This window comes from Eucyclogobius newberryi, unplaced genomic scaffold (assembly GCF_026437365.1).
Source record: "Eucyclogobius newberryi isolate DKJ021-1_F unplaced genomic scaffold, fEucNew1.0.hap1 SCAF_14, whole genome shotgun sequence".
Lineage (NCBI taxonomy): Eukaryota > Metazoa > Chordata > Actinopteri > Gobiiformes > Gobiidae > Eucyclogobius > Eucyclogobius newberryi.
In genome coordinates, this window is record NW_027315768.1 from 19,006,960 (window position 1) to 19,029,934 (window position 22,975).

The 22,975-nt window shown below is 38.9% G+C and overlaps 1 protein-coding gene across 3 annotated transcripts; it reads left to right on the plus strand.

Annotated features, from left to right (window-relative positions):
- The first annotated feature begins 916 nt into the window (after positions 1-916).
- Positions 917-22,975, plus strand: arhgef7a (Rho guanine nucleotide exchange factor (GEF) 7a). Of its 3 annotated transcripts, XM_072444755.1 has the most exons (22): positions 917-1,376; positions 6,442-6,525; positions 7,657-7,741; positions 8,747-8,880; positions 9,419-9,620; positions 9,717-9,805; positions 12,774-12,868; positions 12,953-13,048; positions 13,852-13,974; positions 14,829-14,967; positions 15,043-15,102; positions 15,167-15,310; positions 17,128-17,214; positions 17,301-17,379; positions 17,453-17,592; positions 18,312-18,533; positions 19,305-19,398; positions 19,480-19,569; positions 19,872-20,051; positions 22,351-22,450; positions 22,537-22,591; positions 22,798-22,975. In XM_072444755.1, exons 1-22 carry the CDS (start codon positions 1,212-1,214, stop codon positions 22,918-22,920), a joined length of 2,586 nt encoding a protein of 861 aa, XP_072300856.1. In that variant the 5' UTR covers positions 917-1,211; the 3' UTR covers positions 22,921-22,975. The 3 variants fall into 3 exon arrangements, with proteins under 3 accessions (XP_072300856.1, XP_072300854.1, XP_072300855.1); XM_072444753.1 differs by lacking the exon at positions 19,872-20,051 and having other exon boundaries at positions 918-1,376; XM_072444754.1 differs by lacking the exons at positions 22,351-22,450; positions 22,537-22,591; positions 22,798-22,975 and having other exon boundaries at positions 918-1,376; positions 19,872-20,641.

Below are 22,975 nucleotides of genomic sequence, written 5' to 3' on the forward strand. Positions count from 1 at the left end.
ACCCTTGTTTACATGATGGTTGCTAGGTTTAAGTACCTGTACATCTGCCGCTCATGTCCAAACAGGAAGTAACCAATTACCAAAATTATCGAACGGGGGAAAACAGTCAAACTTTTTAGTAAAATCTTAATCTAATCGTGTTCATTACATTTGAGTGAAATGTGTAGATCAGCCAGTAATATGCTCTGTAAGCATACAACATTCTAAAGCCTAAATTAAGTATGTGAAAACGAAGGATTATGTCTTAAACGACTACATTTGAAGACAATGCAGCAAACTATTCATTGGTTTTAGTTTCTTGTTTACAGACGCCATTTTGAGGACGTCCTTTAGAGCCCTTTCAAAAGATATACTGTTATATTTTGAATTGCTTATCGCTTTGGTGGATTAGATGTTTCCTTTGGGCAGAGCGCCACTCAGTGGTAAAAGAGTGACATGATTCAAAAGCCGCACTGCAGGGCGTTAACTCCTTTAATTGACAAAAAATGATCAATTGATGGATTGACATATCGGTGTCAATAATATGGTGATCTGGAAGATTAATAAATTGTGAAATCATTTGGGTAAGCCTTCTAATTAGGCAAACGCATATTTAGCCATAGTAATAAAGTTGTCATAAAATAGGCCTATTGATGTTTTGTCTATTAAGATTTTTGTTCATAGACTATTACAAAAACAGTTAAATAGTTTGATAACTAGTTTATTTTGATTTTTTTTTAAACAAATATAGCCTATATATAGCCTACATAGCTCTTGTGAAATACAGACCTTTCATTATCTCAGCAGAGCTGTTCAGGAGTTAAACAAATGTTTGTGGAAATGCAATAGCCGATATGAATTACCCATAGGGCTAATGGTAAGTGAGCAAAGGCTGCACTGGCTGCGAGCTGTGATGTCATCAGGGTGGCGGGCGGCAGGGATGCGCTCGTTTGCAGCCTCTGCCTCAGCGCATCACAGTGAGCTGCACTTGACAGCTTGCCAGGTTTAAAGAGAGGCAACGCAAATATAGCGCGTGGAGGGAAGCAAACCTGCTCGGCTCTGAGCCGCATCAGACGAAGCGCCACTGAGGCAGACGGCTTTTTTTTCATCGCAAGCATCATTTTTCCGCCATGTCTCCGTTGTAACGCACAGTAGGTAATACAGTTACCAGGCTGCAGTCAAACCCCAGCGCTCAGTGAAGCGTGTGGCCCAGGCCTATACTGTGACTGAACATGAATTCGGCAGAGCAGACGGTGACATGGCTGATCACGCTTGGGGTACTGGAATCACCGAAGAAAACCATTTCGGACCCCGAGGGCTTCCTGCAGACTTCATTGAAGGATGGGGTGGTCTTATGCAGACTGCTGGAGCGTCTCAGCCCGGGCTCCGTGGACAAAGTAAGAGATATATTTCACCAGGCTAGAGCCTATACACCCCCGCTTTCCTCCACACAAGCCCGCCCTGACGGCCAGTCTGTGCGCTCTCACATCCATAAACTGACATCCTGCTGTCCACTGGTCCATGAGGCGATTTCATTTGTAGGTCACTGCAGCCTGTGTTATTGTCTACATCAGCTCTATAAGCTCCGCATAGGCATGTGAAATAGAAGTAGGGAGGCCGCTTCTTCTGCCAATGATCCTTTGCTACTGCAAAACAACAAAAACACTGCTAACAATTCATCGTAATTAATTTCCGTTGGGTCTACATTTATAAACATCTCTGGGTCTACAGCCTAACCTCTCACAATCCAAGGACTTGTCATGTCATTACATGTCAGTGTAATTCAATAGTCTTAACACTGATCATCCAGGATGGATCTCTTCACTGTATGCAGAGCAAAGCGCGTCACTGTGGACTAGGCGCACTGACATGTTTCAAATAACGCTGTTGAACTGGTGTTGACAGGTTAATTGATTATGCTATGTCACATTTGGCTTACTCTGTAGCCCAATCCCATCATACACATTGACAATAAGCTTAGTCTACTGCACAATATAAACATAGCCTAAAAGCCAATCTTTGGTTGCATCCGTTCTTTGACCCATGCTTGGTCCACTTAACATGAATCTGTTGCCAGTTTGGGGGATTCTGAGGTTGTTGTATTTGATTGGTTTGGTCACACATTACAGAATAAACAAAAAAGATAACTATCTGGCATCAGGGCCTTTTGCAACAAGCCTATTGTGTTTCTAGGACTATTACTAATGTAAGAAAGTTATTTTTGTATGTATCTTGTTTTCAAAAGTAATTTTAATGGTATTTTTTATTGCCAGCCTGGTGTTAATTGCAAAAATAAATGGATACCAATAAAATATAGAAATGCAAAATTATAATCTTTCTATTGCCTATTGCTAATTTTATTAACAACGCAGACATTCAATAATCAATCACCAGACAATTTACAGAAATTTCATTCTAAAAATTCAGAAGTTAGTTAGTATATAGACCACCTTTAGCTTTGATTACAGCACAGATTTGATAAATATTGAAAAACTTCAATGTTGCATTATTTTTCACCAGTGGATTATTGTATTGTGTTGATGAAGTGAGAGTGACCACTGCACCAAACCTTCTCCAGCTCGTCAAACACTCTCACTGGGTTTCAGATGTGTAGTAAATGCTTCTCCTTAGATGTTTTCTCTGCTTGATTGTTTGATGTCCCTTCTCAAACATACTGACATATTTTCCATGACCATGGGATTTGTCTTTCCACATGGTTGTTTCAGAATTGAGAAGCCGCTCACTGCATCAGTTGGGTTTGAATACTGTGTTGCAGTTGAAAGATAATCACCCAGCAGTTATCCAGTAGAAGGCTCTACATGTATTTTTATAGTTGAATCCAAGTGGTACAGGCAGTGTACTTGGCCTACATATTTCTTTGATCTGAAAGGTTAGTCATAAGCTTTGGTCATGGGACAACAGCTGTGGTTAACCCACCAACCCAAATTCAGCCGTGTTAAATCCCTCATTCAGCCTCTATTTGGAGGATTGGTTTGAGAACCAAAACAAAAAAAAGGAAACATTAAAAAACTTTATTCAAATGTATATAATAATAACATCTGTACATAACATTATAATACATATAATATAATATTTATTTTTAAAATGCTTAGACCTACTTGAATTCAGAGATTAAACAATTTCTGACCAGACACTTTCAAGCTCCCATCAAGACCAACAAATGAAACTCACACTATGGGTAAAAGGGTGTCCACATCATTAAATGTTAAATTTAAATATCAATAATGAGGCAGGTTGACACATATAGCCCATCTGTAAAACAAAACATAACATTAATTTAATAGAATTTAGAGATTACTGAGGATTTGACCCATCCTTCAATGCCGTTGGGGCAACTGTCATGAGCAGTGGGCTGCTGCCATTCAACACTTGGGGACCCATTTCTAGATTTTGAGAAGTCTTGATAAGGACCTTAGCTGGAGGATTTTTATGTTTCGGGTTGATGGGGGAAACCCACCCAGATGTGGGGAGAAACATGCAAATGCTGCATGGAAAGGCCTAGATACAATCTTCTAGCCACTCAGTTAGTCAGTTAAGAGTCAAAAAGTAAACAGTGTGAGCCCTTGAGGCACCTAAAGATGGCTTTTTGGGTCAGATAAAAGAGCAGTTCTGACTAATCATCATAATTTCTATGAAATTTGTTTGTAAATACACTTATCGTTGATCATAAATCTATAATACGCTGTCAACATAAAAAGGCCTATGCATGGCCACACTTCAATATAGGCTAGATGCTTTTATTTTCCAATTCTTTTCAGTTCCAGAGATATAGAGACTGGAATAAAATGTATACATTTGAAAGGGAAAATAAATTGATTTACCTAAATAAAAAAGGAAAGGGGATATGATATTGCAGTCGAAACTATGTCTGTAGATGCTCCGGTCGTTACATCCAGGGTTTTTATTGCTAGTTTGTTTCTGTTCTCAGCTTGAACATTTTGCTGGGCTGTAGTAGTCTGCTGAAGAGATATTTGGTCGACTAAAGACACACTCAAATGTGCATTCAATTGGTGACTAAAGTAGGCATGTCCCAAGCTCACAAAACTATTAAATAGGGCTGATGCCCTTGATTATTGCAGAATCGACTAGTCAGCAGTTATTTTTTTGATTAGTCAACTAGTCAAATGAATATTTATTTTGTACTTTGAGGCTTTTTATTTATTTATTTATTCATTATCAACTGTTATTTAACCAGGTAAAAAAAAAAACACTTGATATTGAATGAAACCTCTTTTTCAAGGGTGACATGGGCATAGTGAACATTGGCACACACAATCATAAAAACATTTACATATTTACACTAGACATTTATGAAAGATTAAAGATCTTTCTTTCACAGGATTTTATCTCTCTTTGTTTTTTGGTTTATTTTAAATAGAGTGAAAACCCCACAGTGAAACCAGTTCACACATTTGAATACATTTTAAACCAAAAAAAGGATGAAATATGGTGACTGAAGTTTTCTAGCTATAGAAAATGTTTTGCTGATGATCTGAGATTTTGATTTAATATGTATAGATCAGATAACAATAACAATTATTAAAATGCATCTGACCCAAACTGCACTCACACACAATTATAAATTAAGATGTATTTAGCAACACTTTTTTTTTTTTTTATCATCTGTTGCTTTAGTCCACTGATCGTTAAAAGCTATTTAAGGAAAAAGAAAAATGATATCTAACCACAGGTGGTATCAAACTCACAACACTGCGACTGACTGCACATGAAATCTGGCATATCCGCTATCCACTCGGCCACCGAAAAAGAAGTCATGTATAAGCAAGGTTACATTATTAGAGCAAAGCACTTCAAATACATAATTCAAAAGTTTTCACAAACAAGACATGATGTAAATACAATATAGCACATGGAATGATAAACATTTAGTTTATCCATGTGTGTTGCTGTAGAACCTGTGTCTGCAAGATTAGGCACAAATCTGTTATGGTTAAGGTTAGGAAAAGGACTTGAATGGTTTAATGTGAAGAATTAATTTTTTGTTACACATAAAATAAAAAAAACAACATGAACTGTCAAGGCACAGTAGGCTACATTATCAAAATATAGTTCAGAATCAGAATCAGAATAGGTTTATTGCCATTGTCAATGAACACAATTCACAAACATGAGAACTTGTCTTGGAGATCGATGCAACACAAAACAATAAAACGATGAACAATTAATAAGTCATAACAATAAGCTATCAGATAAAAAAGAAATAATAAGAATAAAAAATAGGCTTAATTACAGATTTACAGATGTGATGCAGAAAGTGAACAGTGCAGTGAGTGATTAAATTATCATTGAAGTGACAGTGTTTAAGAAGTGTTCATGAGTCAGAGGGAAAGAAACTATTCTTGTGGCGGGAGGTTCGTGTCTGGATGGACCGTAGCTGGCAGCTTGGCTTTCGATCATCTCCACTGTCTTCTGGGCGTTGAACTCCAGGTTGTTACCGCTGCATCAGGACCACCAGCCGGTCCACCTCCCTCCTGTAGACAGACTCATCCCCGTTCGAGATGAGCCCGATGAGGGTGGTGTCTTCCGATAGCAATGATGACAGCTATGTCTCAGCAGGAGGTCCCATCGAGATTCAGAATCTCTTTTCCAAGAGACATATGATACAAAGATGTTATGCAGATCATGCATTAAGTGGGCTTTTAAGCAGGCAAATGGTTTTCCCTCATCATAAACATATTTTAAGTTGTATTTTTGATTGATGCATGTTTGAGTACTATTGTCTTGCATTCAAGGCTTTCATCTAGTGCTCAGAAAATGTCAGTTTTCACCTACACACTATCCCTGCCCACTGGCCACTTGATTATTCAAAAGATTCTGACCCTTCCTCTTACACAGTGTTCAAAAATGTTGCGCATCCTTTCTTTAAAAATAAAAACACGCAAATGAAAATGCACTTCTAATTTGAAACGCCAGTCGGAAGAGCCTTTCAGTGCTGCAGTTTTGAACAGGAAGTCAACGGTCCCAGTTCTTTAATGAGGCCTGTGTCGTTTCAGATCGATAGGCTATTGCGGTTAACATTGATTACAATCAGGATACAGAATATATTATTATCAAAAGTACCAGGGAAAAAACGCTTGTCTTCTTTAAAGCTCATTTGTAGCGTTGTGTGGAAAACGATAATATAACGCATCCATGGCGGAAACAGAGCAGTGACAACAATCCGTGCGCGTGTTTGTCGACGTCACTTCCGCCGCCCGACCGCTCCGCCCCCCGCTGCGCTGCGCGGTTTGTGTTGAGCCCCGAGGTTGCGCCAGGCCCAGTGAAAATGCACACCGAGCACCGAGCTTCTTTCTCAGGGCGGGTGTGTCAGATGCGAGCCGCCGTGTAACCCTCAAACACCCGACACTCTCGGTGCGAACTCGACCCGGAGGAGGCGCGTCTCACCCGCAGTTCTGTTTGTTTTTGATCCGTTTTTTGCAGATTTACCACGAGCCGAAGAACGACGGAGAGTGCCAGAGCAACATAAAGGAGTTTCTCAAGGGCTGCTTATCATTTCGCATCGAGGTAAACCAGTTCATGTTTCTGCTTGTTTTCTGTTGAAACAGGGGGGTTCTACCAGAGAGGTCTTTTAGATGGGAAAAATCTTGAAGAAGTTGTTGCGCAAAACACAATGGGCTAAAGGCAAGTTGACAGTCTAGAGGAGGAGGAGGAGGAGGAGGAGGAGGAGGAGGAGGAGGAGGAGGAGGAGGAGGAGTGATCGAAGAGCAGAGAACAATCACCATCTCATCGTTGTCCTGCGAGTGGACTTTCTATTCGCATACCTGTCAACACGCGACGACAGTAGGCGACTTTGTCTTGTGAATGTTTAATTTGCGCGCTGATGTGCCAGTTCTGACCCTTCAACATCCACACAATCGTTTTATTTCTTTTGCTTTCTCTTTATTGCCATTCGATTATATTTACTGCCGATTCGCCCCACACAGTGACCCAAATAAACATCACTTCTTCCTGCCTATTACAGCCTATAAAACGCATACAAGAACAGCGTGCCGTTTAAGGAGATGTCTTTGCATAGTGGCCCCATTGAGCCATCACCCAACAATACAGCAGTGCTTTGTTTGCTCCAAGTACAAGTCTCACTAGCCTCTGCGTTTCTGCATCTTCTGATAGAGAAATAGATTGTTATTTGCCATACAGTATTCTGTTTGTCCCCTGGCAATAAACTTGTTTGGTTTTCAAAGACAAAACTGAGCTGTGGTGCATTAAGACTTTTGAACTAGAAAGAGCAGGATTACCATAGTATTAAAATGGCAGCCTTCCTCTTTCTCACTTCTTCTCTGATGTTCACACACATCTGTATCACTCTGTGCATCTGCAGTCGGTTCATAAACACTACAGTAAAAGGAATGAGCATCTACCAAATTATCCTAATCTCAAGAAGAGGGGACCAGTGCATTCACCAGCGCAAATACAATCGCTGCCATTCACGCTCGATCAACAATCTAGCGACGGTCACATTCAGACAACTCACTGCCTTAAGAATAAAAGTGGCACTATTCTGTCAGTCACATGCTTTTCAAACGACACCAAATGAGCACAGTATAACACAGACCCAATGGGACATCCTGATAATGCCTTAACGTGAACACTTATTACATTTATGTATAATGTATTTCTTTTTTTCTTTCCATATAGCTATTTGAGACCAATGACCTTCTCCTGGGGCAACATTTTTCCAAGGTTTTAACTACTCTAGTGGCCCTGAATAAAGTAACTGCAGGTGAGTAAAACAGTGGACACTCTAGCTCTGTTTCAAGAAGGAGGTTCGCATTATTAACTTGTATGAATGTAAGAACAAGAACAAAATAGAAAGGTTACACTAATGTGCTACAGTAAGAAAGGTGGGAGACGTATTGAAAAAAGTATGCTATTGCTAATGTTACAGTTATTGTTTTTATATTTTAAATTGATTTGTTTTGTATATATAAAGGCTGCATAAAAGTGCTGCTTAAAAATAGAAATTAAAACTTGCAGCGTAATATTAAAACAGTTATAATGTGATATTTCTGCTCTTTTGTATAGGGATGCACCAATTGTTATTTTTTTTTTGAAATTTTCTTCTTTCTACATATTTTTAAAATTCTCTCTAAATAATTGTAAAAATAATTAGATTAACTCAAAAAATTAAACTAAGATTTAACATCTTAAATTGAAAAATAAAACTACATAGAGTCTGTATTTGCTTTGCAGCATTGGGTTTCTGTTCCAGTATCCTGTTTCAGCTTATAAATTCAAGAAGAATATTCGGACTATCTCATAATATTTGAACTTAAATTTTTATTTGATCAGTTTCATCATAATTTTCAGTCTCTACTGGTTGATTGCCAGTCAGTGTATTGGGACTGTAACTGAAAAGGCCGGATCGGGCCATCTCTGCCTTTTTGTTTTTCATTTGAATTTGACTGTAAATGTCACAGGGGGTTCTGCCCCCCAGGTTCGGAACCACTGGCCTCCTTCCTCACATTTTTAATTGTTACATGGCTGGAACTATAAAGAGTCATGTGAAGTATTTTTCCTCTCCTAATCTCAGCTTCAGTAATTATGGCTTTATTTCTCCGCTACACTTAAGGGTTGTAAACTCCAAACCTTATTTCTGAAACGGGGAAACCCAGTTATGTCGAGTAGAGTAGGATCACTCTGTGTTAAGAAATAAACTCAGGATTTGTTAAGCCTTCTTTGTGAAACTGGGCCGTTGCATTGTATTAAGATGTATCTCTCTGCACAGATATTGGAGTCGGCAGTGATTCAGTCTGTGCTCGTTACTCCTCAGCTCACCGCATTAAATCATTCGAGTCGCTTTCCTCTCAAGCTTTACTGGGCCGCTCCTCCAAGCTGATTCAAAACCAGTTTCGTAGTCTGGTAAGTCCAATATTTGTATGCCAGTACTTCACAAGCACAATCAACACTGCAAACAGTGAACCTGGTCTTTTCTACAGGTTGTCACTGTTTTCAGACCTGTAGAACAGACCACTTAGCGCTGTGTCAGGTGCTCGTTATTAGAGTGACTCTGGAACTGTTGGATGATGGATGAAACAAATCGAAATGGCACCTTACAAAATATTGGCTTTTAGATATTTTTTTCGCTCCGCACAGTATTTATAACAAACCTGACTGACAACACCATGAATCTGATTTAATCACACAATAAATATTTAGCATCAAAATGACAATGGAATGGAAATTAACAGCATGCTATGAATAAATTGGAAGTTATTTGATGAATTAAATTCCTCAAAAGATTTATATAATTCGAGCAAGCATAACAAATGTTCATTTATTCTCCGTGTGTTCTGGGATGTACAAAAGATTACTTTTCACTGGATCAATCTTGCATCTCCACGAAGATGCGCAACTATCACTGCATCGCTTCAATAGAGTTTTGTGTGTTTTTTGACAGGACATGTCAGAAAACAGTGGACAACAACTGCTGGTCAAGGCACGGTTTAACTTCCAGCAAAATAATGAGGATGAGCTCACCTTTAATAAGGGTGACATCATCAACGTGACCCGCCAGGAGGAGGGCGGCTGGTGGGAGGGCTCTCTAAATGGAAAGACTGGCTGGTTTCCCAGTAACTATGTACGGGAGATCAAAGGCTCTGGTGAGTAGAATCTCTGGACAGCGATGACACCTACTGATGTATTTGGAATCATTTTTATTATGAGTCCATTATTTCATTATGTCACTCTGGTTGCAGACAAACAAGTGTCTCCCAAGTCAGGCACACTCAAGAGCCCACCCAAAGGCTTTGACACATCTACTATCAGCAAAACTTACTACAACCTGGTAATTATAGAAAGTTTATACTTTTGACTCTTTCTATGGCGTATGCTGTGCTATGAATGACAATTGAATTTATTAGACTAAAGTCCATACAAAATATTTTATCTTTTTAAACGAGTCTGAATGACGAAAAGCAAAACCATATACCCTAAAAGTTGGACTATTGAGTGCTCATGAATACAAGCCGTATTCACAGAATTTACAAAAAAAAAAAACTTTTTTTTTACCTATAAATGCCACACCTGTCTATAAGCCTCAGGTATCTACGTTGTAACATGAGATATTTACACATAACGATTGTACACAGTAATGCGCGGGTTATCTCACAGGTTATCCATGTGTAAGGACGGGCCAAAAATCTAATTTCATTGCGGGGCAGGTTATTATTGCATGTCCGCGTTCCATGTGTATCTTTGTGTTTAGATGCGTCCAAATTCAGTCCTAATTTCTCAGTGAATATGAGTCGGATTATAATAAAACATGCAGCTTAGCTTAAGATACTGAGAACATATCTGACCCTACTGTCCCCTGTTGTGATCTGCTTTACCAGTGTCTCTTCCGCCACATCTGCTTCTGAAGTGTTTCCTGCTAAAGCGCCCCTAGAGGTCGTTAGCCCGTAATAATCTGTGAAAAGCGTGAGAAAAAAGTAGCAATTTACAAGATGACTTTTATGGCAGCCTGGTGGTATCAATAGAAAAGACGATGACTTCAACATTACGCCTGTTGTTTGGGTCATTGTAATCTTGTGTTACAAAAAGGAAAATATGATTTAAGTCTAGCGTAGTTTTCTGTCTTTAAGCTGCTACTTTTTCCGCACGCATTGAACCCTACAACGGTGCGTCTAATTTATAGATTTTTACTGGCTAGCAGGAAGCACAAGCATTTGACACACTGTAGAAGAAGACGTCAGTGGACAGGCGTCACTGTCCAGGGGACACGTCGTGTTTTCTATATGTTAAGCTTCAAAATGCTGTGTGTTTTATTACAATCAGATTCATATTTATGGAGGAATTAGTTGAATGAGGAAGTGAATTTAGACGCAGCTGAACGCAAAGACACATGTGAAGCACAGACTTGCGATATACGGCGGTCTGAGACTTTCTTGGTCAGATCTGACCCGCAGGTCAAGACAACATGTGCATCACTACTGTGGACCATATTTCTGTGTAAATATCTCATGCTACAACACTCGCTCGATAAGTACAAGCTCAGGAGCAGATGAACCAGATGTGAAGACAGACACAGGTAAAGCAGCTCCGAGGGTAATCAAGGACCGAGGGGACAGACTCGTTCTCTGTATGTTAAACGTCCAAATTCTGTGTGTTTTATTACAATCCAACTCATACTTTGAATAAATAGTAAGCCTATTTTTATCCAATAGCAGATTTAAATTGTTTTTCTTTTAATACATGCCCTTTTTGATTTGATATAAGTTGTTTTATCATTGTCCATTGTTTTATGCTGCACTGAATCACCATGTTTGTGAATTCTGTTCATTGACAATGGCAATAAACCTTTTCTGATTCTGATATTCACTGAGAAATATGTCTAATGAACTGAATTTGGAGGTGCAGACATATGATACAGCGGTCTGCATTTTATAAACCGCCCCGCACTGAAATGAGAACTCACTATCGTGGACCATCTTTGTGTAAATATCTCACGTTACAACATGGGCACTTGCTTTTCGTTTTTCTTTGTAAATTTTGTTGCAGCATTTATTCAGGAGCGCTCTAAAATGACCGTATATGACAGGTTAGACTACACATTTCACTAAAATGTAGTGCATACAATTCTATTTCAGATTTTACATTTTGCCTGGTTGTCCCCAGTTTGGCCATTTTCCTGGATGTTACCTAGCAACCATATTGTAAACAAGGGACAGAATCCAAATAAATTACACTATAGTTTTGATTCAACAAAAAACGTAATACCATATAACGCTTTTATTTAGTTGAATGATGAAGTCTAGTTTAGTCTTTATTTGAAGGGACAATGTATAGAGACATTAAGCTTGTAAAAAAACAAAAACAAAGATGTTCTGCACCAGATTATAGCTAAGTAGCTAATTTCCATCTGCAGTCCCTGATTTACAGGAGTAAATAATACATTCAAACCCATTATTTAACAAGCTTCCATTTGGTGCATATATCTGTGATATGACCAAAACAAAGCTCTCTTTGTGATTTACCAATATCAACGTGAGGGCACGGTGCGCACAATTTGTACCTCCAGACCTGCCATAAAATGTACACCAACTTCAAGCAAGCGCTAACTGCCCAGAAAAACTACTTTCAACCACACAAAACACTTTGACTCGTAATTTATATCTCAAAAGGGTAAACTGAACAAAAATCAATAAATGATATTATTGAGCATGATACTGCTAATGCATAATAATCTCTAAAAATGTAATGTAATCTCTAAAAAATAAAATTAAAGATCAGCGCAACCGTTTAATGAACTTTTGAGCTTTAATAAACAGTTTTTTACAATAGTAATTAATTATATTGTAAAATGTTTTGGAATATTGTATTGCTTTTTTAATGTCAATTTGAAGCAGTATATAAAGCTGTCATCGGCTGTGTGAAAGAGAATTCTGCTTTTGCACTAACTCTCAAGAGTTGACTCTAGTCTAACCTGTATTCCTCACACGAGTTTGCATGTTCTCCCTGTGCTGTGTTTGTGCTGGTTTCCTACGGGTGCTCCTGTTTCTCGTCCCATTTAAAACATGTACAATAGGCTCCCCTAAAAGAGATATTCTATATCTCTGTGGGGCTTTCCAGGCTAAATGAAAGTCATTAAATATTAATATAGGAGCTGCATTTTACGTATACTAAAATAAAACAAAATATTTTTAAACTGACCCGTTTAGTTAATCAAAGTTTACATTAACTTATGACAAATGAATAACTGTTGTGACATGCTGTTTATTTTAATAATTGATATCAAAACTTTCACTTTTATTTAGGTGTTGCAAAACATTTTAGAAACGGAAACAGAATATTCCAAGGACCTTCAGAGTCTTCTCACAAACTATCTACGACCACTGCAAACCACTGACGGGTAAGAAAGAAATGTTTGGCTAAAATGTTGTGTAACTCTCCTGTTTTATCGAGCAATTTTGAACTAATCATTTTTATTATTTAGGTTGAGCTGCTCAGATGTGGCTTTAATTCTTGGAAACCTGGAAGAGATTTGCACGTTCCAACAGATGCTTGTGCAATCACTGGAGGAGAGTACAAAGTTAGTATTTCCCAAATACATCATAATACTCTATATAGTTTAAAATGTAGGTGGAAACATTTGTCTTTTACCTCTGAAAATGTTTTGACCTGGTAACTCTGTACTGGAACTCTAGACATGAAAACAAATGTGATGAAGTATAACCAAACATGAACCATTCAAACACACAGGCAACATAATAACTGTCTGTTAAAAGGTATTTAATTAATAAGAAAATCTTTGCTGACTTATGAACCCAATTCTTAACAAATAATGTCAAGCTTCAACATGTTTGTTGAAAGAAATATCCTGAGAGAAAATCCACAAGTCAATGTAATCCCTCATTCGTCCAGGAGTGGTCCTTAGTCGAAAAGGTTTCAGAGGTAGTCATCTGGACCATAATTTTCAATCTGAGGGACCTAAACTGAGAAGCAAGAATATATACTGCCCTGAGTTGGATTTAAAAAACAGTGAATCACCTACAGAGTTCCAAAGGCTCCTGCCTCCAAAATTATGAATTCTAGAAAGCCATGAACGCAACCTCTGGGATATTTATGTGGGACTGTTAAGTGATGGTATTTAGATAACTACTTTGTCTACTTCCGGGTCCAATGACATTTCAGCCTCATTCACTAAAAGTGCATTTTGAGTACACTTGTTGATGTTCTTTTAGTGAATCAGAATGGAAATCAATTGGTCCCTGAAGAAGTTAAGGTATCATTGCACTGTTGTTTCTGTTTAATATGAGTACAAGGACATTTAACACTGCTGCCATACAGTCTATATAATTGAGCACAATGTCTAAATGTATCTTTTGTTTTTAGACTTCCTGAAAGCCAACAAAGGGTAGGTGCCTTTTTTCTGAACCTCATGCCACAGATGAAAGCACTTTATGTGGCCTACTGCTCCAACCATCCCTCAGCTGTTAATGTGCTCACACAACACAGGTAAGTCACCATGCAGTGGGTGATATAAACACTCAATAGCAGTCAAAATATTTGGCATGTTAATGTAGCTGTTTTTATGGGACGCTGTGAAGATGCAGTTTTGGATGTTCTCATAACTAGTGCTGTCAAAGTTAACGCGTTAACTCCTGCAATTACTCATAGAAAATTGAGGCATATTAATCGCACAGATTTGACCAAACATGCTCTTAGATTAGGCTGTGATGTTCACCGGAGGAGGAAGGAATAGGAGTAGAGCTGATGTCACAGGATTATATTTACACATGACAAAATCCATCAGTGTGACCACGGATGCAGGTTTTGTTTTTGTTGCGGAGTGCAGTTGCTCAATTCCAGATCTGCACTACGTCCTCGGCCCGCCCCGCAATACTGCTCTCTAAACTCTAAACTCTCTAAAACTAGTGAATTTGGCCAAATATTTCACCAAACTACAACTGAACACCAGAAGTTCACATCTGTCACAATCAGAGTTATACCAGCAAGTGGCATTAAAGGGCCTTTGACTGGTCATGTGCATTTTCCCGAGTATCAGTGACCACACAAATTCAACTTGAAAGACAATGTCTAGACTAATTGCAGTTAAGCTTTTAAATCATTTATTTAGATTTGTGAAATAATGTAGTTATTACATTTTATTTAATTGAAATATGTAAAAACTTCAAAATGGACTATTTAATTATTACATATTAAAAAGCTTGCCATAATGGTGATCTCATGTCAAATGTCCATCAGATTAAACACACTTTTGAAATCGATTGGCAACACTAGTACTAACCTAATGAATAGACATTGCTTTTGTTAAATCTCTTAAGTTTTAATTCCTGCTTTTTTCCCAGTGAATATTTGGGTGAATTTATGGAGGGTCACGGAGCGGTCAACCCTGGCACTCTCACTCTTACCACAGGCCTCAGTAAACCTTTTATGAGACTGGACAAATACCCAACCTTACTCAAAGAGCTGGAAAGGCACATGGAGGTGTGTTGGAATGGAAATATAGATTTTATTAGTAAAAAATTTGAATACAATTTTCTCTAATCATTTTTCTTTTAGGAAGGTCATCCTGATAGGACAGACATACAGAAGGCCATGATGGCGTTCAAAAATCTATCTGTAAGTTATAATCCTTTTACTAACCTATTCAAAACATTCCATAATGGCAGTTTTGTTGTTGTAGAGCCATTGCCAGGAGGTGAGGAAGAGAAAAGAACTGGAGCTGCAGATCCTGACAGAGAGCATCCGACTGTGGGAGGGAGATGACATCAAGACTCTTGGCTCTGTGCTCTACATGAGTCAAGTCCTGATTCAGGGCGGATCTGAGGTAATGCTGTTTTACATAGGATATCCACTTGAACCAACTTCAAATAATGTAGTGTAAAATTACAACTTTTACCGCTGTCTTCTTGGAAGTATTGGCCCAAGCCTGAACTAAAAGCGGCCCCGCCTCTGCAGCCACTACATGGCTTCTCTTTTTTACCCTCTCAGCCTTTCAGTGCCGCGGTGGTTCTGACCAGGTGCACATGAGCACGCACAACACTGTCCATGTTTATGATCTAAACGCGTTTCCTGCCAGACGGGCATGCTACAGAGAAGCAAGCGTAATTGCTCAAAAATGCTGAATATTGTCCTGTTTTACTGCCTTGTTTAAAGTGATGAAATACAAATAAACTCCTATTTTACATCTGTAACAAGGAACACTGGACCAGCTCTATACCCTCCATCGGGTGCTCAAGTGTTCATGGGAGTTTGCCCAACCAGTCCACATGTGCTTTGTGGATCTGGAGAAGGCTTTCGACCGTGTCCCTCATGATGTCCTTTGGGGTGCTCCGGGAGTACGGGGTCCTGGGCCCTTTGCTCAGGGCTGTCTGGTCCCTGTATGGCAGGAGCTGGTAACGGAGCTGGTAACGGGGTAATGAGTGAGGGAAGGATGGAACGTGAGATTGACAGGCGGATCGGTGCAGCGGCTGCAGTGGACTGTTGTGGTGAAGAAGGAGCTGAGTCGAAAGACAAAGCTCTCGATTTACCAGTCAATCTACGTTCCTGCCCTCACCTATGGTCATGAGCTTTGGGTAATGACCGAAAGGACAAGATCGTGGATACAAGCGGTTGAAATGAGTTTCCTCTGCCGGGTGACAGAGCGCTCCCTTAGTGATGAGGGGGAGGAGCTCAATCACACGGTAGGAGCTCGGAGTAGAGCCGCTGCTCTTCCACGTCGAGTGGAGCTAGCTGAGGTGGCTCGGGCTCTGTTCCGGATGCCTCCTGGGTGCCTCCCAGGGAGGTGTTTCGGGCATGAACACGCTGGAGGTACTATGTCTCTCGGCTGGCCTGGGAACACCTCGGAAATGAAGGAAGTCTGGGAGTCTTGGCTAGAATGCTGCCCCCGCGACCCGGCCCCGGATAAGCGGAAGAAGATGAATGGATGGATGGAACAACTATGACATTATAGTGAGAGTGAATGTTGTTATTATTAAATGTGCTGGGAATTTATCCTGTCCATCACAATGCCTGATCAAAATTATGTGTGAACAATGGGCCTCATTTGGTACTTACGGTCTTCATGGGAATGTTTTTCGCTTTGACGTCTTAACTGAAAATGTTCTTGTGGAAGAACAAATCCTACGAAGAGTCTGAAATATGGCAGTTTCTGTGCGTATCACTTTTTTATTCATGTGTGTTGGTTTTTTTCCTCTCGGAATGATCACTTGATTGTGGCATCTCAAGTACCAAAAAGCACTAGCAAGTTGATTTTTTTTAGCAAAGCCTCAACGACACGAGTGCATTATGTGATAATGATGATAACATGTTATGAATCAGCCCTTGTCTGACTGGAGAGTACCCCTCTTTAAAAAACTCTTTAATGCCACATCTTCTCTTGACATTTCCTCCATTATCATTAAGACATAATACCTCACTCACTCAGTTAACACTGTAATTACACACTTAAAGCTGCTGCATTAAAACTGTTCAGACTCACCCAGGCAATTTTATATTTTAGCAACTAGTCAAGCTAGTTGCTGAGTTTGCTTCAACTTAATACAGGTCCACTATCAGAAATCATGTTATTGGTATCAGTTGTGCTTAGTGCTTGAAAATATCCATCATTCATTCATCACAAAATGTCTTTTTGTCTTTTATCAGGAGAAGAGTGAGCGTTACCTCATGCTTTTCCCCCATGTGCTCCTGCTGTTGTCCGCCAGCCCCAGGATGAGTGGGTTCATATTTCAGGTCAGGAATTGCTTATTTGTTATCTTGGATTATTTAAAACAAGTGTTATTTCTCATTACTGACTTTAAACTGTATGTTTTTTTCAGGGGAAATTGCCTCTAGCAGGCATGATCGTAAGTAAATTGGAAAACTGTGAAGCCTTTAAACATGCATTTGAGCTAAATGGTAAACGTAATTTAACATACTTTACTATTTTATTCCTGTTTGTTCCATTATAAACATGAATTATCTTGTACAGGTACACTGTTTGACCGTCTTCTAGTGGTGTGCTTGAACCAGCAGGATCTTCAGGACTGGATTGAACACCTCACTAGACAAATTAAACACAATGCAGCTACTGCGCCCAGTCACAAGCCACTCACTGTTCCGTGTCATACGGTGAGTTTTTTCATTGTGTGTCTCTAATTCATTTAATGAACTAGATACATTACTTCTATTCAATATCAGTTCACATGTTAATGGTAAAAAGGGCAACTTCTAAAATTGTGAGAAAGAACTACAGTTTTTGATTTTGTTGCCATTGTTGTTTTTGTAATGTTAAAGGTTGAATGGACGATTTTTTTGAATGGACGAGTCTTATTTCCTCCTGGCGTGGACTGCCGATTGGTCCTGCCACGTATCAATCATAAAACGCACCTACCGCTCACCTGCAGCCGCGAGCGGCTCGTCCCCACGAGAGCAGCACGTTTCCGTGTGTCTAAGCGCATTGATCTATAATAATATAGTTCCCTCAGTATACGGGACAAAATGAAGACGGAGAAAGACAGTTCGAGCTGACGCAGAAGAAGACGGAAATCTACGGGAGACGAGAGATGCGATGCGATCCGTCTAATAAACAAACGCACGTGTGTGTTGTATCAGTCCGCACGGGGGAGTGCGCATGCGCACTTCCACCTGAGTTCTCAAATCACCGAAAAATCGTCCATTCAACCTTTAATTACAAGCCAGTATTTGGAGGTATTGACTGCTTCCCAAAGTCACATCTGCCTCGCCATCTGCAGAGGGCCGTATCTAAATCTTCAGCAATTAAAGATGGAATCCTCAAAATGTAAACCTGTACAAGAAGTACATTATAAAAATGTTTTGTTCATCCTTAGCTCCCATCCCACCCCCTCACTCCATCCCGACATGCTGAGGGACGAGCAATGACTGTCGCCCCCACCTACCACACCCTGCCACACCCCTCGTCCCATGGGTCAACCCACAGCACTATGATGTGGGGTCCACTCGAGCCCCCCAACACTCCAAAGCCCTGGAGCCTGAGCTGCCTGAGGCCTGCCCCACCACTACGACCCTCTGCAGCACTTTGTTACAAGGAGGTGAGCTGCATGATTTGGGGGGAAATGCTATTTTTGTTCTTTTGAGTGATATTTTGAAATCAGGATTCTGAGTTTAGCCATTTACAGTTATAAATTAGTCACAACTGCAGAGGCTGCACTTGCACCGTTAAATGCAGGTGCTCGCATTTAGGTTGAGGCCATTCAAAGCAGAAAAAACAAACTATAAACCAATTGGATTTCAATATTGAAACTGGCAACCCACATTGTGCCATCTGATTGGATAATCGTCTTGAGATCAAAACGCCAAATTATAACATTAACAAATTGTCCAAATGTTGTTATAATTTCGAATAGATCCACATTACAATTGTTATCAGTAAAAGCAATATTTGAGTTGAACATGTCTGGCTCCCATCTGGGGACACAGATATTTAAAATCTAAATCTTACATGGACTTCCTTTAAACTCTGGGAGGATTTATGTTCTCAACTGATTGGTTGGACCCAAAAGTAGCATGCAGGACCATTTTCAGTGGGTTGCAAGCATCGTCTCTGTTTTTGAATTGTTTTGAATCAACCAAAATAGAGTATTTGCACATGGTCAAACAACTACATGATTTTTCATTTATTAAATTGTTTTTGTTGCCTGTCCTCTGCAAGCAACAAATTCCCCTATTTATTGCAGCCTTTGCTATTTGCTAATTGCACACATTCAAATTTATCTTGCTGCCCTGCTGCTAATGTTTTTTTGTTATTTTTTCTGTTAGCAAATTTTGACTTCTTTAAATAAAAATCCTCTTCATTTGAGCAGGATTTAAGTAAAAGTCCCAAGAGCGTGAAGAAGCTTCTTCCAAAGCGTAAACCTGAGAGGAAACAGTCTGAGGAGGAGTTTTCTCTGAGGAAAAGTAAGTATCATTTCTTATTTGGATTAGCTTGCTACAACTGTGATATTTGACACTGACTTGTATGATTTTCATGCTATGAAGGCACAGCTGCTTTGGAAGAAGATGCCCAGATCTTGAAAGTTATTGAAGCATACTGCACCAGTGCCAAAACAAGACAGACTCTCAACTCCAGTAAGACTTTTACACAATCCCAGGAATATAACTTTTCTTGTCTAGTCTTTTAACACCGGTATCCTGGATCTGATCTTATCTAACCTCTTTCTTCTTCTGTCTCCTTCATCCCTCACTCATTTACGTTGGTTACGGTATCATTTTTTGTTTTGTTTTTTGCGTTTTCTCTCCACTCCATGGTATTGTGCTGTTGCCATTTGTCCTTTGTGTTCGATATGTTTGCTCCTTTTGCATCTACATCTCCTTTCCTTTTCCCACTCTTTCATTGGCCCAACACTGACACCCTGCTGCTGCCTGAGCAGCCTGGCAGGGCACAGACCTGATGCACAACCACGTGTTGGCTGACGTGGACCGGTCCTGTGTGGACTCGCCGGGTCGCCGTAGCAGCGTGTCACGGCCAGAGCTGTCCTCTGACCTTTCTGAGGACTCGGACTATGACTCCATCTGGACCACTCACAGTTACAGGATGGGATCAGTGCCCCGCAAAAGCTGCATCTCTCACCAGAACTGAAGATCGTACAGGATGCTGTAGTGTAATATACAGCAAGCTCGCCTCTTTTATGTAATGTATTGAAAGAAACTAGATTTTTTAATTTGTATATTTATTTTCTGTTATATCTGTTCATTTTTGTTTATTTATTTTGTTAATTTATTTTACAAAGTAAGATTAGCATCTCCCTGTTGCCTTCTCCACTTTCCCTTTTATGTGCCTCGTCTTTCTGTAGTCATACAGTAAGTGTTTAGTATTTCTTCATGTTTTTTCTTGAATGTGACCACTCCCCTTGATTATAGATGCGTTGTCTCGCCAAATTGAGAGAACATGGATGTAGGGGTGAAAATGTAGGGGAGAGAAAGTTAGGGACTGAATTTTTTTCTATCTGATATTCAGATGAACTTCAGGAATTAGTAAATTTTACTCAGCATGTACTTTATTGTACATGAATGCTTCACGGCACAGGTGTCACATATATGTGCACAAATGTACTGATCACAGCTAGTGTATGTATTGATTGAAGCAAAGGACAAAGGTGCAGGTCAAAGACTTCAGTTTTAGTAAAGCACTTTTCTAAAATATACACATTACTTAAAATGCATTGATTGAACCAAACCATTCCTTGAAACCCAAATATAAGGTTTTTTGAGATGCTACATACAAGCATACATTATTATTATTATTATTATTATTATTATTATTATTATTATTATTATTATTATTATTATTATTATTTATTTATTAATCATTTAAAATAGCTTGTTTAAACACACTAGTAATGCTCCAATGCACTGGATAATCCTTGGAGCACAATATCAGCACATTTTATTCAAACAACCCATTGCTGAGAATTGTGTTCATCATACTAGATATACTTGATTGTTGTGTTTTTTTTTGGGGGGTTTGTTTTTTTAATCATTTGATTATGTATAAGAGATTGGCAAATATAAAAGAAACGTTAATCCAAACAATATTTTGAAAAAGGCTTTCAATTTAATTTAATTTGTTTATTTTAATTTATTCATTACAGTCTGATATAGTAATTGTATTTATAGTAGGATGTCAGATTCACCTGTTTGTTTTATGCCAACATCTAATTTGCATTGTTTTGTAAAACCCAAATACGTTTGTTTACATCTCAATCCTACAGTTCATCTCATTCAGTCCTCAAAGTAAACCTAGTGCAATCCTAAATGAATCAACACAGAATAATTGGTACACCTTTGTTAGCATTGTACCTATAGCATGCCATCATTTTCCAATTTATAATATATAATTTCTTGATTCTTGCATCAATTACTATTTTTATGAAGAGCTATTTTTACAGGAATGGTACAGAAAGCACATGTTGGGATTCACAAATATAACACTACAATAAGCAATACCCATGTTACAAATTTAGATTTAGAGTAAAATAGTTTACAGATTGTATCATTTCATTATTATTTTAGTATATACCAGTGTTTACAAATGGATCTCTGGAACATTTGCTTGTTTTTACATGTTGATATGTTTCAAAGGTTTACACAGGAAAAAAAAGTGTTTTTAAATTATTTTGCACAATCATGTAACGGGCCATCGGGGGCGGGGTAGAATCTGTTATATAGTATTTTTTGTCGTCTGCCTAATAGAGTGTGAATGATCTAGTTCTAAAGGTAGTAATTAGTGTTTCTGTAAAGTTTAAGCTCATTTATAGAGTAAATTTTCTCCTCGAGTGTTTTAGCACTGAGGAGTTAAAGAGTGTATGATGCTTTTATGTAAACTACTCATTCAACCTCAGAATACTGTCGGTGGACTTGAAATATAAAGAGCACATTGTGTCCCTCTGTAAATAATAGTTGTCTTGAAACAAAGTATGTTCCTATATTAGTATTTGAGCTCAGAATAATATGGTCCTTATGCTATGTGCTATATTTTGTGGCAGGTGTATTCAGTAGTAAAAATATATAGTAAATTTGGGTGGGTGAAAATATGAGGATTGTCCTTTGTGTGGTCTGTATTAAAGTGACACATGTGACTGTCTTCTGCTAACATCGCCGGTGTCCTGTTCAACACGGCTGAAGTGTTCAAGTCCCAATGTATTATGAGTTTTGAATAAATCTGTCTTTTCGTTAATGGCGGCATTGTGCTGGTGTTTACTTGAGCTTTACGTCAATGGCTTCTTTTTTCTTTCCCGTTCCTTCTCATCTGTTGTATCTTTGCATGACTAACATATTTTGGTACTTTGCCAGTACAGGCTGATGTGGTTCACACACCTCTAGCTATGAGCAGTTGTCTGGATCGATGAGTGCGCTTTTGTTTTGGAACAGGACGCGTGATCGTCTCCGCTGAAGATAAGGTGCTAATAGATGATCCCAGTCGCAATGGACAAAGTAGATTGGAGGAAAAGTAAGATGCATAAGTTTCTAAAGCCATCTGTGAATGGAATGATTTTTAAATACTGGATAATTTAAATGTTACTCTTAATTTTAAAGGAATTTGGTAGACATTGTCTATGCCTTAAGAGATGAAGTTCAAGAATTAAAACAGGTAATTACCCATTCATTATTTAGTTGGATCATCATCAGCTGAAGGGATCGATGTGTGGCCAGTGTCACAAGGGAATGAATCTTGAAGTGGGTTTTCAGCTCTGGTGTAGTGTTTCTAATCTGCCAAATTGGTTTATTAAAAGTAGTCAAAGTAAAAAAGTATTTTTAAATATCATGTCTAACCTATGTAACTCTATTTGCTTACAGGATACCAAGAAGATGAAAAGGTCACTGGAGGAAGAGCAGAAAGCTCGAAAGGACATTGAGAAGGTTGTAAGGAGAGTTTTGAAGAGCATTAATGACCCAACATGGGATGAGACCAACCTGTGAAACCGGTTTAGCCAAAAGTATGGACTTATTTAGAGTTTTTTGTTTTTTAATATCG

Excerpts from the sequence above, each read along its gene's own strand:
- arhgef7a (XM_072444755.1), top strand. The coding sequence starts at position 1,212 with ATGAATTCGGCAGAGCAGACGGTGACATGGCTGATCACGCTTGGGGTA. Across the intron at positions 13,049-13,851 it reads TCACTGGAGGAGAGTACAAA|ACTTCCTGAAAGCCAACAAA; the intron begins GTTAGTATTTCC and ends TTTTGTTTTTAG. Across the intron at positions 22,592-22,797 it reads AAGTTCAAGAATTAAAACAG|GATACCAAGAAGATGAAAAG; the intron begins GTAATTACCCAT and ends ATTTGCTTACAG.